Raw genomic sequence first — 19,001 nt, 5'->3', positions numbered from 1 at the left:
GCTATTTTTTTTAATATATTTTTCTTTTATATATGGATGTCAATTTAAATGTTATATTTATATCTTTCCCAGACTAGATCCCAGTCCTTTATCTTGGTAACGGGACTTCCTGTCGGGAAAAGACTACTGCACCATCACCCTTCCTAAACAAAACTTTACCAACTCGCACTCAATCCGCAACTTTTCCTCCAGCACTCTCCATCGAAAAATCCTGTCGCCAGCCAGATCCGCTTGAAAAACAAAAGCAGAAATGTCCCCTCCATCCGAACGTTTGCAAACCAAACCCGTGATAACGTGTCTGAAGACATTTCTCATCTCGTACAGTCTTATTTTCTGGGTGAGTTTGTGTTTTCATCAGCTTTGCGTTAGCTTGAGGCGGCTATCTGCACAGCTAACTCACTCTGAACAATGGGCTCAGCCAACTAACAAGTCTTACTCTTGGTTTGGTCCTAATTTAGACTTTAACCACGTTTTTCTTTTACAAAAACAAGATGCAATTCAAAGTTTTAATTAGTTGTTTACCTACTTCTGATTAGCAAAAGACTTTGCATAAATCCCGTCGACAACCTTTTTATTGTTTACCGGCTTGTTTAAAATGGGTCGATTAATGTTATGTTTTTCCTGCATTTTACATTTTATATAGCAAAAGTTTAGAGTAAAACATGCATTAATGATACAAGTTATAGTTTATTCCAAAGGAACTATGAAACTTCAGCCTTTTAGTACTTTGGGAAGTAACGTTGACTCACAGCTGTTTTGATCGATGTCCAAATATATTGGATCTATTAAAATATTCAATAAATAAAACTGATACAAAAAATAGTTCATCAAATGGGTGCGAAGTAGTCCGATGCAGCAATTTTATCTCGACTATTTATTGCTAATCACGGTGATTTTTAGCAGGCAGGGGACAGATGGTCATGTTTATAACCTCCGCTGATAAAGGAAAGTAACGTTAGATAAAGAAAAGTAACTACAGTTGCTTACGGTCGAAAATGTAACACAGTTTTTATATGCATTATAAAACTGTACTTTATCCAAATACATAACTTGTATTCACGTTAAGAAACTATACACTAACAAGTGTCAAGTGCTTAATTGTTTATAATCACAAAATGTAAATTATCACACAGCTCAATAGGTTGGGTATAAAAGTTTACACACACTATATATATACACACATACATAACGTAGAAATGTATAGAAAACCTTGGCTGCTTAATTTGAATGACAAGCCAGTTTAGCTTAAATTGTACCCAGCCTTACAATTAGAGAGCTTTACAATTCAATTTATTACTAGTAGGCTAACAATTCCAACTAGAGAGCTCTCTAATTGAATTCTAACTAGTAAAAATCAAATTAGCTACTTTGTGAAAAGCTGGGTACAATTTAAGCTAAAACAGCTTGCCATATATGTCTCCATTGACTTTTATTTTTAATTACAGAGCTCTCTAATTGAATTGTTACTAATTAGAATTAGAGAGCTCAACGATGGAATTGTTACTAGTAAGAATTGTATTGGGGAGCTCTCTAATTGTAATTGCTGCTAGTACAAATTAAATTGTAAAGCTCTTTAATTGAATTTGTACTATTAAAAATGAAATTACTATGAGCAAGGCTGGGTACAATTTAAGATAAAATGGCTTGCCATTTAGTTTGTTTATAGTGTTGGAAAATGTATAACTATTAAAGTCAAGCTCTAATCTGCTAAACGTGACATAAATACCAACGTCATGATTTTTATGTAAAGAAGAAAAGCACTACTAACCCAATACATTTTTACTTTACCTGGCTTTTATTTATTTTTACCAGTTTTTAAATAGGTCAAGGACGCTTATATTTAATAAAAACAGTTGTCGGGGATCTTGAGCGTTCCCAGATTCCCTGTGTTTATTTAATTCTCTTTAAACTCTAAATTGAGTTTTTGATGCTGAAATTACAAGGTTTGCAAGGGTGTTATCAAAAATCAGCATGGGCAAGGCACAGTGCGTAATCCCTCAGGCAAATCCATAAACATAATAACGTTTTGAATATGTCTAAGAGTTTTTAACTTGGTTTGTAGTTCACAGGAATGATCCTGTTGGCCGTTGGAGTATGGGGAAAGGTAAATTTGGAGTTTGACCTCCTGCTGAGTTCAGACAAGGGCACTAATGCACCATATGTCCTCATCGGGACCGGAGCCATAATCATTATCTTCGGATTGTTCGGTTGCTTCGCGACCTGCCGTGGAAGTCCATGGATGCTAAAGCTGGTACGTTGTAAAATAAATAAAACAAGTTTCATATGTGGAAAAAAAGCTGGAACATGTTTTATGAATTGGGTATACTTTGATGGCTTAAGTAATAATCCTCTTATGTGACATAAAATTGACCTACCAAGAAAATTGCATGGAATGTCCCCTTTAAATGATCACTTCAACCTACAAACCTTTATTACTGCAGACCATAGACTGAAGAAAAGAAAAAGATAGGTCACATTTCTCCACTTCCACTATAGAAAAATGAAGCCAAAACATTCCATAAATAACCATTGACATCTTGCACTGATTACATCATTTGGAGCCTGAGTCTGCGCGGTAGTGATCATGAGGTGGAGCCGTGGTATCACGGTCCCGCACAGACTCCCCCCTCCCACAGCCGTAAATCATGTTGCACCTGGTTTTAACTAAATGTTACTGACTAAAAGAACACTTGAACACGCATCAGCATGATGCTACTTAAAATGACAAAATGTCTTTAGAAAAAAGTATATGAAGTGTAAATTTTTGTCTTGTTCAATTACATGGAGAGGGCTGGGTTTATGACCTATATTGCAGCCAACCACCAGGGGGCGATCGAAATGTTTTGACTTCATTTTTGCGGATGTGTGCAGAGACCAACATTTGCTCACAGACTAGCTAGCCCTACTGAGTGACAGCTTAATTTAGCATATATATATATATATATATATATATATATATATATATATATATATATATAATGGTTTTGGTTATATATATAACATTTCAAGCCTCATTTAAAATGAATAGAAATGAAAACTCTTTAATTATTATTATTAATTGTTTTTAACCATGTTCCCTTTCTCCCTCCTCTCTTGTAGTATGCTATGTTCCTGATTCTTGTGTTCTTAGCCGAAGTAGTGGCAGGTATATCAGGCTTTATTTTCAGACATGAGGTAATTTTTTATATTTTTTTTTACCTTTACATATTCATATGCCATCTGTTATCTACAGCCAAATAATTTGTTTACTCTTTTTAGATTAAAGCAGTGCTTAAAGATGGCTATAAACATGCTGAATTAGCCTACACTGGTAAAGACACTGAAGATCTGGACCGGATCCAGAGAACAGTAAGCATGTATTACTGGAAGCAGTACAAAATTAGGAATTGTTCGATATCACTTTTTCATGTAGATATCGATACTGTGACCATGAGTATCTGCCAATGCATATATATATATATATATATATATATATAATAACAAAAAATAGTTCACAATTACCTATTTTCCTGTAAGGTGGATTTTCCTGGTAAGCTATATCTGATTTGTTTTTTGTTTTGTTTTTTAAACGTACTGCTTATTATTTATTGTTCTAGTGAAAATCCTATATCCAGCATTAATAATTAAAAATTAAGTGAATGTGAGTTTAAATTTTTACATCTGGTAAAAATCTTAATAAAAAAAAAACTACATTTCAAATTACTATTTGTGCTACATGCATGAAAAATCCTATGATCAATATATTTGTGATGGTTATTACTACATGAATGTACATATTATAAAAAGTATTTGTTTGGAATGGCACAGAAATGGAACAATATGATACAGCAAATATATTGGCTATACATGAAAGTCTTCAATGCAGAGCAGCACAAAAGCACTTTTGTGCATTCTGGGCTCATGATGATGCAAACCTAAGTGTACATACATGTACCATAATTTAATATTTTGTTCTTTGTAGCTGCACTGCTGTGGAGAGAAGAACTACACCAGCTGGGAAAACACTGATTACTTCAAAAAAAACGGCATCCCCAAAAGCTGCTGTAACGTGACTGCTGGTGTAAACTGTACATCTGCAGAACTTAAGGATCTTAAAACAGCTGCATTAGTGGTATATCAACAGGTAAGAACTGTCTCTGAATACTCCTAAATCAGCGAAATCATAAGCCTTATTTACAATTCTGGAATAAAATAAATGTCCTCTCTTGTTAGGGCTGCTTCGCTCTGGCGACTACAACGATGGAGGCCAATCTTGGCATTATTGCTGGAATTTCTTTTGGAATTGCGTTCTTCCAGGTACTAGTCAAGCCCAGTTATTATTTTTTTTTTTATGTTTCTGGCCTGCAATCCACCTAATAATGACTTTTGTGACATTCAATTCCTCAGCTCATTGGGATATTCTTGGCATGCTGCCTGTCTCGCTATATCACCAACAACCAATATGAGATGGTGTAGCGATGGTGTAGGTACATTTTCTTACTCTTCCTTGTAGGGTGTTCTTTTTTAAATGCCACAATTTATGTCATTTTAGTAAATATTATTATTGAACAAAATGCATTTCTAGGTTATTATCTAGGGATTCTTATTCTTACTTCTGTCTGTTTACAGGGTATCATCTGCAGATCTGAACATGACACAAAGGGAAAGCATTAAGTTTCAGTGTTTTGTATGTGTGCCTTAGCTAAACATTTCATTTTAGAGAATTTCTGACTGCTTTTTAAAGAATAATTCTTTTTGGCAATTACATTGAAGGGAAATAATCCATTCCAAAGGGATACGATAGTTTTGCATAAGTGTTCACCTAGTGCAAATGTCATTTGATATACAGAAGTTTGTAGAAAGTGCATATGTTTTAAGCCAGTGTTAAACCAGGAACACGCAGTCAGTTATGAAGTAAACAGTGTATTGTACACCTTGACTCTTGTTTCAGTGGAATTAACACATGCTAAAACTTTGCATCTAGTAAACACATTTGTAACCTTTCTTGCATACAACCTTAAAGTTCAACATTTTCCAAAAAGCATGTTTTGAAAATGCCCTGATAATTTGGGTCATTATGTTGTTATCCACTTCACGTTACATATGGAGTTCTGTTCTTCAGCACCAGTTCATTTTCAAGAACTAGTTTTAATACATGTATTTCTATTTGGATTGCTGCTTTGAAAATTATGTGGTTATTTGCCATTTCTTTGCTGTCTTTATTAATGTAGCAGTGATAGTGTTTATTATAAGGTTGTCCAAAGTCATGACTGTAATGTGCTGATCAGAAAATGTGTAGTGTCTCTTTAACTTTGTCTGTGAAATGTGAAATTTGTTGTCGCTCTGGTTGATCAGGTAACAATATTTAACATGGACATAAAAGGCTAGTACAACTATCGAAATTGTCCATGCCAGAGTTGAAAAGTATTTAAATCATCCTTGCATGTGTAAGGAAAGTTAGGTGATGTATAATCCAGGTTGTGTTTGTAACTATTATTCTTTTCTCAGCATATGTGTCAACATATTCATGCTCATTAGTTTTGGTCATAAGTCAGAGAAGCCACCCTCTGCACTTTGTTGTATTTTGCATGTTAAATACTAAAGATATTTATATCTTTGTAAGACAACATTTTCAACAGCTTTTTTGTGTGTTTTTTTTATTTTTCGTTTTTGCAAAGCAAACTGTAAAATGCATATGTATAATAAACTCCTTTTATATGCGCATGGGCTCAGACGTATGGCCATTAGATGGCGCTATCTGTTTATTTTTTCACCAGTACTGTGCATACATGTTCAGAAGAGCAGAGAAAGACTACAATATACAGAAATGTTAGTAGCAAGCTATTACTTTCACTAGTAATGAAACGCAGCAAAGCTGCTATAGTAGAAATATAATTTTTAAAAGAAGGTTCATACGACATGGACCGAGCGATTATATTAGTTTGGGGGTTATCTCGCTATTTCTTAAATCACTATGAGCAATTTTAAATTAAAACTGTTACCTACATGTAAGGTTGCATTTTGTAAAAGGCAACGACAAACTTGGACGTGGATAAAATGCAGGCGCTTGATTGGTCCGATGCCCTGTCAATCACTTTCATCGCGGTAAAATCATTGGACATGACGTTTCCCCGCCTGACCTCAACAGTATAAGTTTGTCGGTCTCCCCCTTGCTCTCACAGAAGAAGGGAACTTTCTTCTCTACTGGGACGAAATAAAGCGTTGGCTACTTCGTCAGTCTTTTGTAGTTTACTATTGGGCTATACCAGTAAATTACCAGGTTTCAATCAGGTAAGTCAATCGCCTCCTTTTTTAGATTTATTGCGTTATTGCTAAGAAGGCGAAGCTTGTCTCCTAACGTTAAATTTAGAAACACAAGTAGTGTTACGTTGTTCTGTACTACCGGTTTAATATCTGAAAATCTGCAACATCAATGTAATATAGCCTTTTGCACTAGCGACGCGAATAACTAAAACACAGTTTTATTTCAAGAACGAATTGTTCATTTTAGGTCGTTAGTTTACAATGACTCATTTGAACCGCTTAAACCCGGAACGAAATGGTCGCTCTCTAAATCGTTCTGCGTGGTTCTCTGGTGAAAAAATGCGGAGAAGGGCGTTCAATTAAATCGCGCTTTATTCAAGCGTTTTAACGCCTTTCTGCTGAAACGTAAATTAATTCGTGTTTACAAACTGAACTAAGGCCTGTTAAACCACAACTGCTTTTTTTGACTGTTTTAGAGCATTTACTATGCAATACAGGCATGTCTGGGACAATGTTATGACGTAAAAGTTTCACGTCTATTTATAATGGTTTTAGTTGTAAGAGATAATAGCATATTGTTGCACTTCGTGCATCGCCATGCGTCTTGAAGTTCTGAATGGTTCCCCTTTAATTTCAGCTTTGCCATGATGCAGCTCAGCAACGACACACACTGCAACAAGCACTCGCTGCTCAACGTCATGAACCGGTTCATCGCCGCTGCCAACAACATGGATGAGACCATCATGGTGCCAAGCTTACTGCGGGACGTGCCTCTGGAGGACCAGGAGAGCCAAGCCTCTTTTAGCCACAACAACAATGACCCCCCTTTCTCCAGCAAACAGAGGGATATGTATGAGCACTACTTGCTGGTGAAGTCCCTTAAGAACGACATGGAATGGGGCCTGCTGAAGAGGGAGATGGGTGGTGGTGGTGCCAGCTTTCTAGAGATGGCAGTGAAGCAAGAGGAGCCACCGCAGGTGAACGGGGGAGCTGTGGAGGAGGGCAGTGATCTGGAGGGCCAGTTCCACTACCACCTACATGGACTGTTTGCCGTTCTGTCCAAGCTCACGGTCCAGGCTGACCATCTCACAAGTCGTTACAAGAGAGAAATTGGCGGAGGTAGCCTTTTACGATAAGATTGATTTTGTAACGTCTAATAGACAATTCATGAACTGTTGGGCTGGGAAGTGAGTGTGCAGATGAGGACCTAAAGGGCTCTAGATTCCCCTCTGCCATAAAGGATTTTTTACCCAAATTAGTTGGCAGTCTCTGGTGCTTTCAGGAAGTTTCCACTGGAAGTTAAAGGGCTATGAGAGTAAAGTTTTTGTTTTGTTCTTTTGTTTTTTTTTTAACTTTCAGCAGCGTAAATCTATTCCAGCTAGTTTTGGGTTTTGTTTTCTTAACTCTGGATGCCAAGTCAGAAAGCCCTTGACATTTGTCATTTTGAAGCTGTAGAAGAATGTGAATGCTGGTAATTCAGTTCTTCATATTAGCCAATTTGCCTTTTAATGAGGGGGGTTTTATGCATTAATGCTGCTCTTGTGCGCTTGTCCATGTGTCATGGCATGCCTTCTGTCTTCACTTCCCACTTGTGCTGTTCAAATATGTGTGCTTGTCATGCATCGTTTCCTTTTGAACAGGACCTATTCGAGTTTGTAATGCCACTGGTTTTGTTTTTTGTTCTAAAAGATTTCAAGTTTTATATTGTGCTGTTATCTAATATAGTGACTTATAAATAAAGTATTATCTTAAACTGTCTCAATGCACTGTCTTTTGGAGAACTGCGTGGCTTGTCAAGTGCAATAAGATGCCAACACTTACCAGCGGGCTGGGTCGGATATCTAATCCTGAATGGAGTTAGTGAGTGTCTGCTAATCTGGTTTCGTAAGAGTTGCATTGCGTGACGACTGTTTTGCAAAGGCAGGTTTGAGCTTGATTTCATTACAGGTAATGTCTTGAGGGGTGTCTCAAATTTGTGAAAGGAGTGTAAAATAACTTTTTATTTTTTACTTTTTTTTTTTTTTGACCTTTTTTATTTGTATGGACAACCAAAACATTTTAAGTTATATAGCAGTCAAACAAGTCTAAAGAAGTGACCTTTATTCTCCCCTTAAAATGCATAAAAAAAAACAGTGTCATACATGCTAATGCAGACAGTTCCTTGAGAGAAAATGTGTATTAGACCCATATAAAATGTCTGAGCATATCAGTTCATGACCTTAATCTAATTGGATATGTATATCTAGTCCTTTAAGACTGTTTTAATCTTCAGTTCTCATATTGTAAGTGCTTGGAAACTGCTCTCAAAAGATGTAGGCCTGGTTTCACAGGCAGGGCTTTAAGCCAAGATTAGATTTTAGTTCAATTAGGACATTTAAGTAGAATGTCTTTGAAAAGGAAATCATTACTGGTGTGCATCTTGAGACAAAACAATGGCACTGACATGTTTTAAGATATTTCTGTGCTAGTTGCTTTCAGTTAAAACCGCTCTAATGCGTTTTAGACTGGGGCTAGGTTTAAGTCTTGTCTGAAACCTGGGGGGTAATGTTTAAGAAATTAGTTTTGCATTTTATATTACTGACTTTATCCTTTGTGATTGGATATTGATGATCTGATTTTGAAAACCCTCTCACCTTTGTTAACCAAAGTTGTGTTCTTCATTTAATACTGAACTTAATGAACCATGAACAACACAATCTAACCACCCAAGCCACAATCATGGTTGCACCCATCCTTTGAAGTAATGGAAACAGAATAAACAAAAGCAAAGCAAATGTGACAATCGCCGTATATATTAAATATCAAAATGGCTGCTGTAGCTACAGTAGGGCATTATAGTATGTCAGAACAAATGTAGTCCAACGATTTGACCATTCATGTGAAATAGGTCAGCGTGAGATGTGCAAACTGCCAGGCGGTCAAAGGATTTAATCTGCATGATGCATAAACAAGGAACTAAATAAGGGATTTGCAGTTGTCTTAAAATGTCATTTTGAGGCTTGAACATGTCACATTTTTTAAAAAGGCATATATGTCTTTTCATCCACCCAAAGAACATATTTACAGGATCCACATACTCATGTCTAATAGACAATTTAAAGGTTATTATATTGCGGTAAAACGTTATCTAGCCTGTATATGAAAGTGCTGTCAAAGCAAATAATCGCATCTAACTTAAAAGATTGTGTTTATTATATATATATATATATATATATATGTTGATATGTTGATATATATTGATGTGCACAAATTGTTTTATCAGGGATATGCAACCGTGTCAGACTGGCATGACGATAAAACCACCATAAATCATAAAGGGAGTCATAAAAGCATAAATCAGTTTCTAAATGTTTGGCTGGATCAGCTCTTCCCCATGCAATGGTGCATTGTGCGACTACGTGATAAGGCAATCCAGACTTGGCCGGGCACATCCAGTCTGCTGGATGATATCTAGCAGCTGCCCTTTTACGTGGTGCAGACCATCTTGGAACCCGCAAGGGAACGTTGCTTAACAAATCTAACGCTAGTGACTGGCATTCACGTGTGAGACATGGCAGAATGTTCCCTGTCTCCATCAGATTTATGGTATGGGTCAAACTGATTTAAACAGATTATATATATATATATATATATATATATATATATAGTTGAAGGCTGAAAAGTATAATATACTAATAATTAGTAAAATAAAAAATAAAATTAAATAATAAATTTAAACATTTTCAGTTGGAGGATGAACTGATTCAGTTGAATGAATCAGACTTGTAATTGTAGGCCTACATATAAGAGAGGACTGTTCATGATTAATCAAATCACTAGAATTAACTTTTGCTAATACTTTACTGACCCCAATGTCATCCAAGATATCCATGTCATTCTTTCTTCAGTCGAAAAGAAATTAAGGTTTTTGATGAAAACATTCCAGGATTTTTCTCCATATAGTTTCAGTGCAAACTGCAAACTGTTTAAAGGGCTTTAAACGATTCCAGACGATGAATAAGGGTCTTAACAAGTGAAACAATCGCTCATTTAAAAACAAAATAAAGTTTAAGTTTTATAAGTTCAAATGGTCGCCCTTGCTCTGTTCTGTGATGCGCGTTCGTGATTCTCCTGTTCAAACTCGTTTATCAAAATGAACAAATCTTTTTTCCTGTCATTTGGTTCATTCAACGAACGAAATTAACGAATTGACTCGGAAAAAGATTCGTTCATTTTGATGAATGAGTTTGAACAGGAGAATCACGAACTTGCATCACAGAAGAGAGCAAGGGCGACCATTTGAGCTTATAAAACTTAAACTTTTTTTTAAGGAGCGATCGTTTCGCTTGATAAGATCCTTATTCATCGTCTAGAATCGTTTAAAGCCCTTTGAACAGTTTGCACTGAAAATGTCTTTTGGACCTTGGAAAAAGGAAAAACACTTGGCTGTACCTGGCGTCGCTATATTATTAATTTACTAACGTTAATTAATTTACTAAAGTATGCCGCTAGTTCAGGCACACGTTTATTTTCCTGTTGGTTCTTTGCAATGTTAATAAAATATATTGTACGATAATTCTTTATGGGTCATTGCTTTGTACTTTTAAAGCAAAGTATTTATAGTCACACAAATAAAAAGATCCAGATAATCGATAATCGTTTTAGCATCGAATCGCAGCCCTCTGAATCAGAATCGAATCCAAGGCATGCCTACTCAGAAATCTGGTTGCAGCAATTGATTGTCTCCTTTTTCTTCCCCGTCTAGGTGTAACTGCTGTTCCTTTAACTTTGAACTTGCAAACTATCCTTCCAATAGTGTCTCTAGGAGCATTTAGTGCCTTATATCTTTGTGTATCCTGTTCCTTGTTTGTGAAGGGAGATGATATCTTCTCTTAAATGGGCCATTCTTGGACCATACTTTTTACTTATGGACCATACTTTGCCATATTTCTAACATGCAGTCAAAGGTGACTCAACAAACCTAGCCAGTTCAGATATTTAATGTGTTTTATCTCAAGTACACCTGGTGCAACTAATGAAGCCCTTGATTATTAGTTGCATCAGGTATGCTTGACACAACACCTGTTTTGCAGATTTGTGCTGTTGAGAGGGATTCTGTTCAGGGGGTTGAATAATTTTGAGACTGCAGAAGTGATTAAAGTCCCCGTGAACCGGAAGTTGCAAACGATTTTTCTCCAGTGCTGTGACGTATTTCCAAGTGAAACGGAATATTGAACAGAGGGCAGGGTTTTACTCTAGCGCTCCTCCTCTCCATCTCTCGCTCATAGTAAACTAACGGTTTGAGGGGAGTGGTTAAGCGTTTCCCCACCCAAACTGTGAAACCTACGTCATCAAAAAAAAAAAAGAAACCGTTCCAGACCGGAAGTAACTTTTCAGATTTTGATTAAAGATTACCAAGGTAAAACATTTTTTAATATATTTTTACTTGCATGGATTAATTGTTCACCACAAGACTATTATGCGCTAACAAAGTAAATAGGTTCAATTTTGATTTCACGGGGACTTTAAAAGTTGCATTTTCAGATGAATTTTGGGAAACGTGTTGTGTTGAGCTATTTCGATTACTTTTGTTTGATTTGTTCATTGCAAACAGCTGAAAGTCTGTAATAAACCTGATTTGCAACGGGAGTTGAATAGTTTTGATTACAACTGTATGTTAATAGCATCACTACACTACTACTCAATGTTGTGGTCCTGGACAATGTATTAATGGCATAATGTTGGGTGGCTGATAGCTGTTAGTGATGCTATGGTGAGATGATCAGCTGGGTAAGGAGATGCTCACGCCACTCAGCCTTACAATAAGCCTTGTGTTATATAATGAGAGCCTGTGTGTTCCATTAAAGCATTACCAATCTCTCTCTGCTTGCGATCTCTCAGTGCTAGAGGCTAAGCTTTCACGCCATTCACGTAGCACAAATTTCATGCCTTATGGTACTGTTTTTTCATTGTGATTTTTAGGAGATTGCATGACAACTGTGTGGCAATTTCTCTTGTGTCTGCAAGTACATGTCCCTGACAGAGCAATAGAGGTATGACTTCATAAAAATGCAACAAAGCAATAGTTCCGTTTTTATTGTGCCCTATTTTTCAAGAAGTCAGGGTAAAATCAGAGATGGTTGGTAAACTCTTAGATGTGATGCGTTGCTCTGTAATTTGAGTAGCCTATGTAAAATACACGGCATTATGTTTCTATGGAAGCCCATTTTTAAGTTGGAACACAATATAAATGTTTATTGTTACTCTAAATCTCACACTGATAGGAGTGAAAGCCAATATCATTGGGTTCTATGGAAGCCTATGCATTCCATGGGTTCTATAGAAGCCAAAAAATATTGTACAGTATTGTTTATACTAATATAATATGTATTCATTAGCTTTTATTTTGATATACAGTATTCAGTCATTGTCATTTTTATTAGTTTTTTATTTACAATAGCTTTATTTTTATTTACATTTTAGTAATCAACGCTCTCACAGTTGTGACTTTATTTATTACTCTAAACTCTATCTCACCACTATATTTTTCAAAAAAATAAAAATAAATAAATGTCTGAAGCTTCCATGTGTTTATGAGCAGTGCTAAAACAAGTTGATTTCATGACACTTTAACTAATTCAGATGCTTACCGGTATATGGTGACCTTCAGACTGCTGATGTTTTTTTCCTCTGATATATTTATCGAGTTGAATGGAGCATGCACAAGAGCCTGCAGAAAGTGCAAAGGTAACAAACAATCAGCAAAGAATAAGTGCTTAGTGAAGTTTAAAAACTTCTAATGTTGACAATGCATTGAATACAAGCTATCTTTAAATGCTATCTTAAAACATTAAATGTTTGTTCTCTTCGTGCCGCACTGCAACACTGCAAGTTAAAGATTATGTGACAAAATATTAGACATGCTGTCATTCAGCAGAGTCATAGCGGGCAAAGAATTCATCCTGCAGCTGTCTTGGTGTACATGATCAGCTCATGCAGACAGGGTGCTCTGTGGAAAAGCATGTAGCTGTAAGAATGTTCAAGGCAGCTGAGGTTACATAACACGGTAGGTGTGGCGCTTAGCTGGAACGTTCTCAACCTGACAGGCAGTGTTGCATTGGCTCCCTCCACCCATACAGCCAATAACTCATGCAGATCTGCTATTACTTAGAATAATCATAGCATATCTGTTAGTTTCTTTGGTAAAATGAGTGGGCTCACCCGGCCGTTCACTGAAACACATTCCTTTTTCGTGATAATACTTTTCCGGTTGGGATTTTGGAAAATGCATTTCTTGTGCATTTACACAAAACTTTCATACGGAGCCCCCCTAGTCCCACTTTGGCAAAAAAATTAATAAATAAATATTATAAATATCTTGTGGCCTCAAGATACTAACTCAAAAAAGATTTACTATTTACTCTTCTCAGCCTGTTATCCTCATAAATTGAATGGTATGTCATCCGAGGGTCGAGCTGACTCCTTCACTTGATTTAATCTAATCTGAAGGACAAGAGAAACATTAGGTCAGTCATGTCCTACAATGCTACGTTATATGGAACTTTTAATTCAAGGATTCAACTTTTAAAAATTGAACTCAATCACTGAAATTGTATCAGTTTGAAGCAATATATTTCTCAAATTTTACATTTTTCGTGTGTGTATACATGTTTAATCAATTAAACTGCCGTGTATTTCACACTTTTATGTCCCAGGGGTTTATTATTATTTTATTTATTTATTTATTCTTATAAGAGGGTCACATTAAAACTGTCTTAGAAAAATGTTATTATGCTTTTCTAATTTATTTTTGCTTTATTTCAATTGACTTTAAATCTGGATTTGATTGCTTTACTCTAGTCCCAAACCATTATAAAAATATAAATTATTGTGTGATTAAAACTATAATATATCATAAACAAGGAGTGGCATCAACATAGTGCATTTCAATATTTATTTTCTAAAATATATGTGTTATTATTATGTTATAGATTAAATATTTCCACAAAAATGCTGTCCCTAGTTGTTAGTTTCCACAACAAACATTTTTACAGCGGAACGTATTCGAGATTAAATTTGTAAAGAAAAGTAAACTCAAGTTAAATATCACTAGTGAACAGAATATTTTTATTGTGAATCATTTCCAAACAAGCTCTAATTTTGTGAAAGAATGCGAAGAAAATGAAAATAATATTGTGGATTTAGGATAATTATCTAGGTTTGAAATCTGCCATTTTTATAGCATAATTGAGAAAACACCTGTATGTTGCACCAAACCTCGCGAACTGGCAGTGTGAAAGTTTGAACATGGCACTCTTCATGTGTGTGATATGTGCATGATCAGTTATCTTGATTCACAAGGGCCACATGTCATGATGTTTGAATGACATTCTATACTTAACATCCAGGAATATTTGTCCCAGGCAGAGATGAGTCAATTCAAAATAGAAACAGATTATGGAGCAATGCAAGGCTATAAATAATTATAAAGAATGGAATTAGCAGCACTGATCAGTGATGGTATTGCTCAGTCATTACTCAGCATGTCTGAAGAGCTAAAATAAAACCAGGTTAGCTCTACAAACATCTGTTGAAGATACATAAGAACATAGTGTTACTAAGTGAATAGATCTGTGCGCATTCATTGCTTTAAAATACTGTAAACCCTGATGAAAACTGAATTTGGGTAAACCAGGGCAAGGAGAAAGGGTATCTTAATTAACATGTAAGCAGTGCCCGCAGGTTGTCTGGCCTCTCTAACTGTTGCTCTTTCTCTATAAAAGTAGAATGCTAAAAGGGAAGTTCCCTGGTGGTGTTTGAGAGAAGTAAAGCTGGCAGGACCGCCTCTTTGTGGGAAAGCTCTTACATAATCTCAGTTTGAACAAAGGCGAACACTTCTTGTCCCCCTGTACATAGATATTTAAGATAGGAGATAAACCACTAATGTAATTAAGTTACTTCTAGACTTTAGCTGATATTTAGTCAATGCATTTAGTCAACAACATGTGCATTATTTTATTATTTTAATAAATATTATTTTAATAAATAGTACTTGTTTTAGGGAAAAATAAATACTGCATTTGGCCCGTTTGAAACCTTTTTTCCTTTTGCTATGTTATTTTTAACACTGCAGTTACTTTCATATGGCCACATGTGCATATATAACTGTAGTATGTCTTGTCAAGACGTGCCCTAGATTTAGACCAATCACGGTTTAGCTCCAAAAGGGCCAGCCAATGGCAGGTAGTAGATCTTGTGGGTTTGGTGAAGGAGTGGCTCTGAAATCTGAGTCCACATATGATGCAATTGGGCTTGTAAGAGAAAAAAAGCATGACTGGTCATTTTGGTTAACACACTTATTCGATAAATGGATTTAATATCGTGTCAATAAGCCAAAGTTTGGAACGATAAAGTGGTAGTCCATTTTATAATATCTATGTGACACCAGTGAACTGTAGTAACCTCCAGTAGGTAATTTGCTTTGCTTTGTAAAGCAATCCCTGAAGGTTTGCATGCAGGTTTCTGTAAACTAAAACTAGTAAACATAATTTTAGGTAACTGAAATAAATCTGAAATAAATATATATATATATATGATAAATGAGAAAATTATAACCCTACAAAAAAAAATAATTAAGAAAATAATAAAGGTTGCCTTGGCAACCAACAGAAATGAATAGCCTATGTTTGCACATTTGAACATGCACATCATTATAATTTTTTTTAAACGTACCTTCTTAATCTTTACTCAAAATAACTCTTGCAGAAACATCTCTTCTCTGATGACGAGTATTCTGACGCGAGGGCAGGACAACGTGTCTCTCACATAATAGCAATAGACAATGATCCAACATTCTAATCAAATTGATGGACAAAAAAGCCAGCCCTGTCCAAAGAACAAACTAAGGCTTGTTCGACTTCATACAGTGCTGCACAGACTGATTAGTGTCTGACTTGAAACATGCCGGCATGCCGGCTAGAAATTTTGTCTGATTTGAGACAGTGCCGATGGCACGACTGTAACGTATGGCATCAATGTACCATCAGAGCGATTCGAGAGCAGAGGGTTGAATAAGTCGCAGCAGCTTCTCAAGAGCTCTGATGACGTGTTCATTCTGACACCTTTAGTTCCACTAATGCTCAATTATCTGCATTTTTCATAACAGTAAAAGCTCTTTTCATGTAGTCACAATGTTATTTTGTGTCATGTTTATCACAATAAAACTGATTTAAAAAAAAGTCACCCCACTTCTTTGGGAGACTATTTAAATAGAATAGGCTTATGTAGAATTTTATTTTTGTAAACAGATCCTGTATCAAGCAGTAGGCCAACATAAAGAATTCAACAGTGGTTACAGCCTATATCAAGCAGGGACACGTTTGTGTGCATTTTATTTAGTGATTTCACCGGACTGAATAGAGTGTCTCCGCAGCGGCGATGGATTGAAACACTATCTAGCCGAGTGAAGATTGCGCAACTCGTGCAGCGCGTTGTCCATCCAACTGATAGCAGTGGACACGAGCGCTCGGCTTGATTTCAAAAACAACAGATTTTAGCGCTAGATCTCTTATTTAATAGTGAACTAAATGAATCATCTGCTAGTTAACTGAAGATGTTTTATTTATTTGTATTAGGCTACATCCGTGCCTCAATGTTTCAAAAAGTGAATGTGTATGAAACCAATGTTGTTGATTGACGCGAATCGTTCATTTTTTTTTCTCTCGTCCATTTGAAAGTTATGGCTAATAATGCTGCATTCTATACGGCTTGATTATCCTAGCCTATATGTTCATTTTTAAGTTACGTAGCCAACAGTTTTCCTCAACTTGACTAATTAAGAGGAAGAAACCTTTTTCTAGCGGAAACTCTGGTCTAGACACCGCGAGGATGAGTGAATGTAATTTGGGCTTAATCGGTGGAGCTAATATCCACACCCTAACCCTGCCTACCCACAACTCTATCCCCCGGCCCTAGTCGTCCAGAGAGGTGGAGCTGGACGTAATCTGACTTAAAGTTTAACACACCTACAGCACAACTTCCGACTTTAAGTTGAAATATATATATATATTTATATTAAAACTTGAAGCTGCAAACCTGAAACCAAAAGATAATTAAAAATAGGCATATTGATTCATTAATATATAATTAGGCCTAATAGCAGCCTATAAATAACCTTTAGGCTATTATACAAATCCGTGAAGTGACTTAAGGATTCTGAAGAAATCTGACTCACTGGGTCTACTTTTCGTTTTGAGGCCCCACCGATACAGAGTTACAGTCGAGGTGTTAATTGAAGCATGTCGTTATTTCGTTGCATTCTGCTTTAATTCGGTCTCAGCCTGTCCCCAGGCATCCTTAACTTATCTTCCTCATGATGACTCTCTCCCACACACCTCACCGCTGTACCGTGCTGCGATTTCTATTCGTTCTTTTGCATATAAATGGCCCCCAGGCCACTCAGCATTCTCTTCCATCCCACTGCTTCAATTCAGCACCAGGCAACCAAACGAACCGACAGCTGAGTGAGGCTACGTAGATGCGCATGTTATTTACCATTTTCTAGCTAAACTGTGGTTTTTAAAGGTAAAGACGCACTGATACATTCCAAACTAACCGACTCATAGGCTGAGAAATATTTGTGGGTGAACGAAGTTATTATATGGAGGATTGACTCGAAATTAATCAAACTAAACTTTGTGTGATTTTTTAGGCATGCTGCGACCGCGTTATCTGTTAACTCTCAGATATAAAACGTAGATAGCGTACGAGAGGTAAATATCAGGACTGGTTTATTGTTTAATTACCTTTTATGACAGTAAAGCATGTGGCCCTGTTTCAGAAAAAGCCTGACTCAAGAATTATCTGACTTCCTCACCTCAGCATAACCCGGGTCTCCCGAGGCCATAGTCTACGCAGACAACTCTCATTTCTTAATGCTGTCTCGTCTCTTTCCCCATGAGTAGGATATTTAGTGCACTAGTTTCTCAACAAATTGATTGTCCCTTCCTTCAAAAACCAGTATCACCTACTTTGACTGACCTTTTACCGCAACGAACTGTCCTCCAAACCTTTGAATTGCGTGTTCAGGCAAGTTTATAGCCTAGCTACTGATTTTTTGTTTGTTTTGAAATAAATCTTTTGCTCACATAGGGCGCATTTCCTAAAACTACAGTAAAATATTGTGAATTTTAACCTATTATTTTAAATAACTGTTTCTAGTTAACTTTTATTATGCAGGCGAATTTAATCATGTGATGGCAAAGCTGAATTTTCAGCATCATTAGGCCTACCCTTCAGTGTCACACGATCCTTCAGAAATCATTGAATTTGGTACCTGCTTAAGAAACATTTCTTATTATTCTCAATATTGAAAACAGATGCTGCTTAGTATTTTTGTGAAAACCGTGATTCATTTACTTCAGGTGATGATTAAAATGTGCAGTTTTTATTTGAAATATAAATCTTTTGCAGCCTTTTAATGTCTTTAATATCACGTTTGATCGATTGAATGCATCCATGCTGAATATAATGAATTCCTTTAAAGAAACGGACCCCGAAAACGTAGTGTATCGCGTTAAAATGTGTAAATGTATATCTTTTTTCATATTTATGTAATAATTTAAACGATTTAATTAAACAAAATCAATTAAATTTAAATTAATCTTCAGCTTAAAACAATCACTTAGTTTGATTCCCCTCAGATCATTGCCCGTTAACGTCATGATGTTGTTAGTATCTAGTGCCCCCTTGAGGACAATTATCTTTTTGAAATCGATGTT

The 19,001-nt window shown here is 36.1% G+C and overlaps 2 protein-coding genes across 3 annotated transcripts; both read left to right on the top strand.

Moving 5' to 3' along the window:
- The first annotated feature begins 90 nt into the window (after window positions 1-90).
- On the top strand, window positions 91-5,007 carry tspan6 (tetraspanin 6). 2 transcript variants are annotated; one of them, XM_039655167.2, is made up of 8 exons: window positions 91-337; window positions 2,063-2,251; window positions 3,100-3,174; window positions 3,259-3,348; window positions 3,962-4,123; window positions 4,213-4,296; window positions 4,387-4,462; window positions 4,609-5,007. In XM_039655167.2, exons 1-7 carry the CDS (start codon window positions 251-253, stop codon window positions 4,453-4,455), a joined length of 756 nt encoding a protein of 251 aa, XP_039511101.1. In that variant the 5' UTR covers window positions 91-250; the 3' UTR covers window positions 4,456-4,462; window positions 4,609-5,007. The 2 variants fall into 2 exon arrangements, with proteins under 2 accessions (XP_039511101.1, XP_039511102.1); XM_039655168.2 differs by having other exon boundaries at window positions 4,387-4,466; window positions 4,609-4,798.
- A 1,130-nt stretch (window positions 5,008-6,137) lies between these two features.
- Window positions 6,138-8,001, top strand: mid1ip1l (MID1 interacting protein 1, like). The gene is made up of 2 exons (XM_039655169.2): window positions 6,138-6,270; window positions 6,881-8,001. The coding sequence occupies exon 2, from the start codon at window positions 6,888-6,890 to the stop codon at window positions 7,377-7,379; it is 492 nt and encodes a 163-aa protein (XP_039511103.2). The 5' UTR covers window positions 6,138-6,270; window positions 6,881-6,887; the 3' UTR covers window positions 7,380-8,001.
- Window positions 8,002-19,001: the final 11,000 nt, after the last annotated feature.

Source organism: Pimephales promelas, chromosome 9 (assembly GCF_988280905.1).
Source record: "Pimephales promelas chromosome 9, fPimPro1.hap1.1, whole genome shotgun sequence".
Classification (NCBI taxonomy): Eukaryota; Metazoa; Chordata; class Actinopteri; order Cypriniformes; family Leuciscidae; genus Pimephales; species Pimephales promelas.
This window is presented reverse-complemented; position numbering and strand designations above follow the sequence as displayed.

Bases quoted from the DNA above. Each gene is read 5' to 3' on its own strand.
- tspan6 (XM_039655167.2), top strand. From the start codon at position 251: ATGTCCCCTCCATCCGAACGTTTGCAAACCAAACCCGTGATAACGTGT. The intron at 3,349-3,961 runs GTAAGCATGTAT...TGTTCTTTGTAG, and splicing joins TGGACCGGATCCAGAGAACA to CTGCACTGCTGTGGAGAGAA. The intron at 4,124-4,212 runs GTAAGAACTGTC...CTCTCTTGTTAG, and splicing joins CATTAGTGGTATATCAACAG to GGCTGCTTCGCTCTGGCGAC.
- mid1ip1l (XM_039655169.2), top strand. From the start codon at position 6,888: ATGATGCAGCTCAGCAACGACACACACTGCAACAAGCACTCGCTGCTC.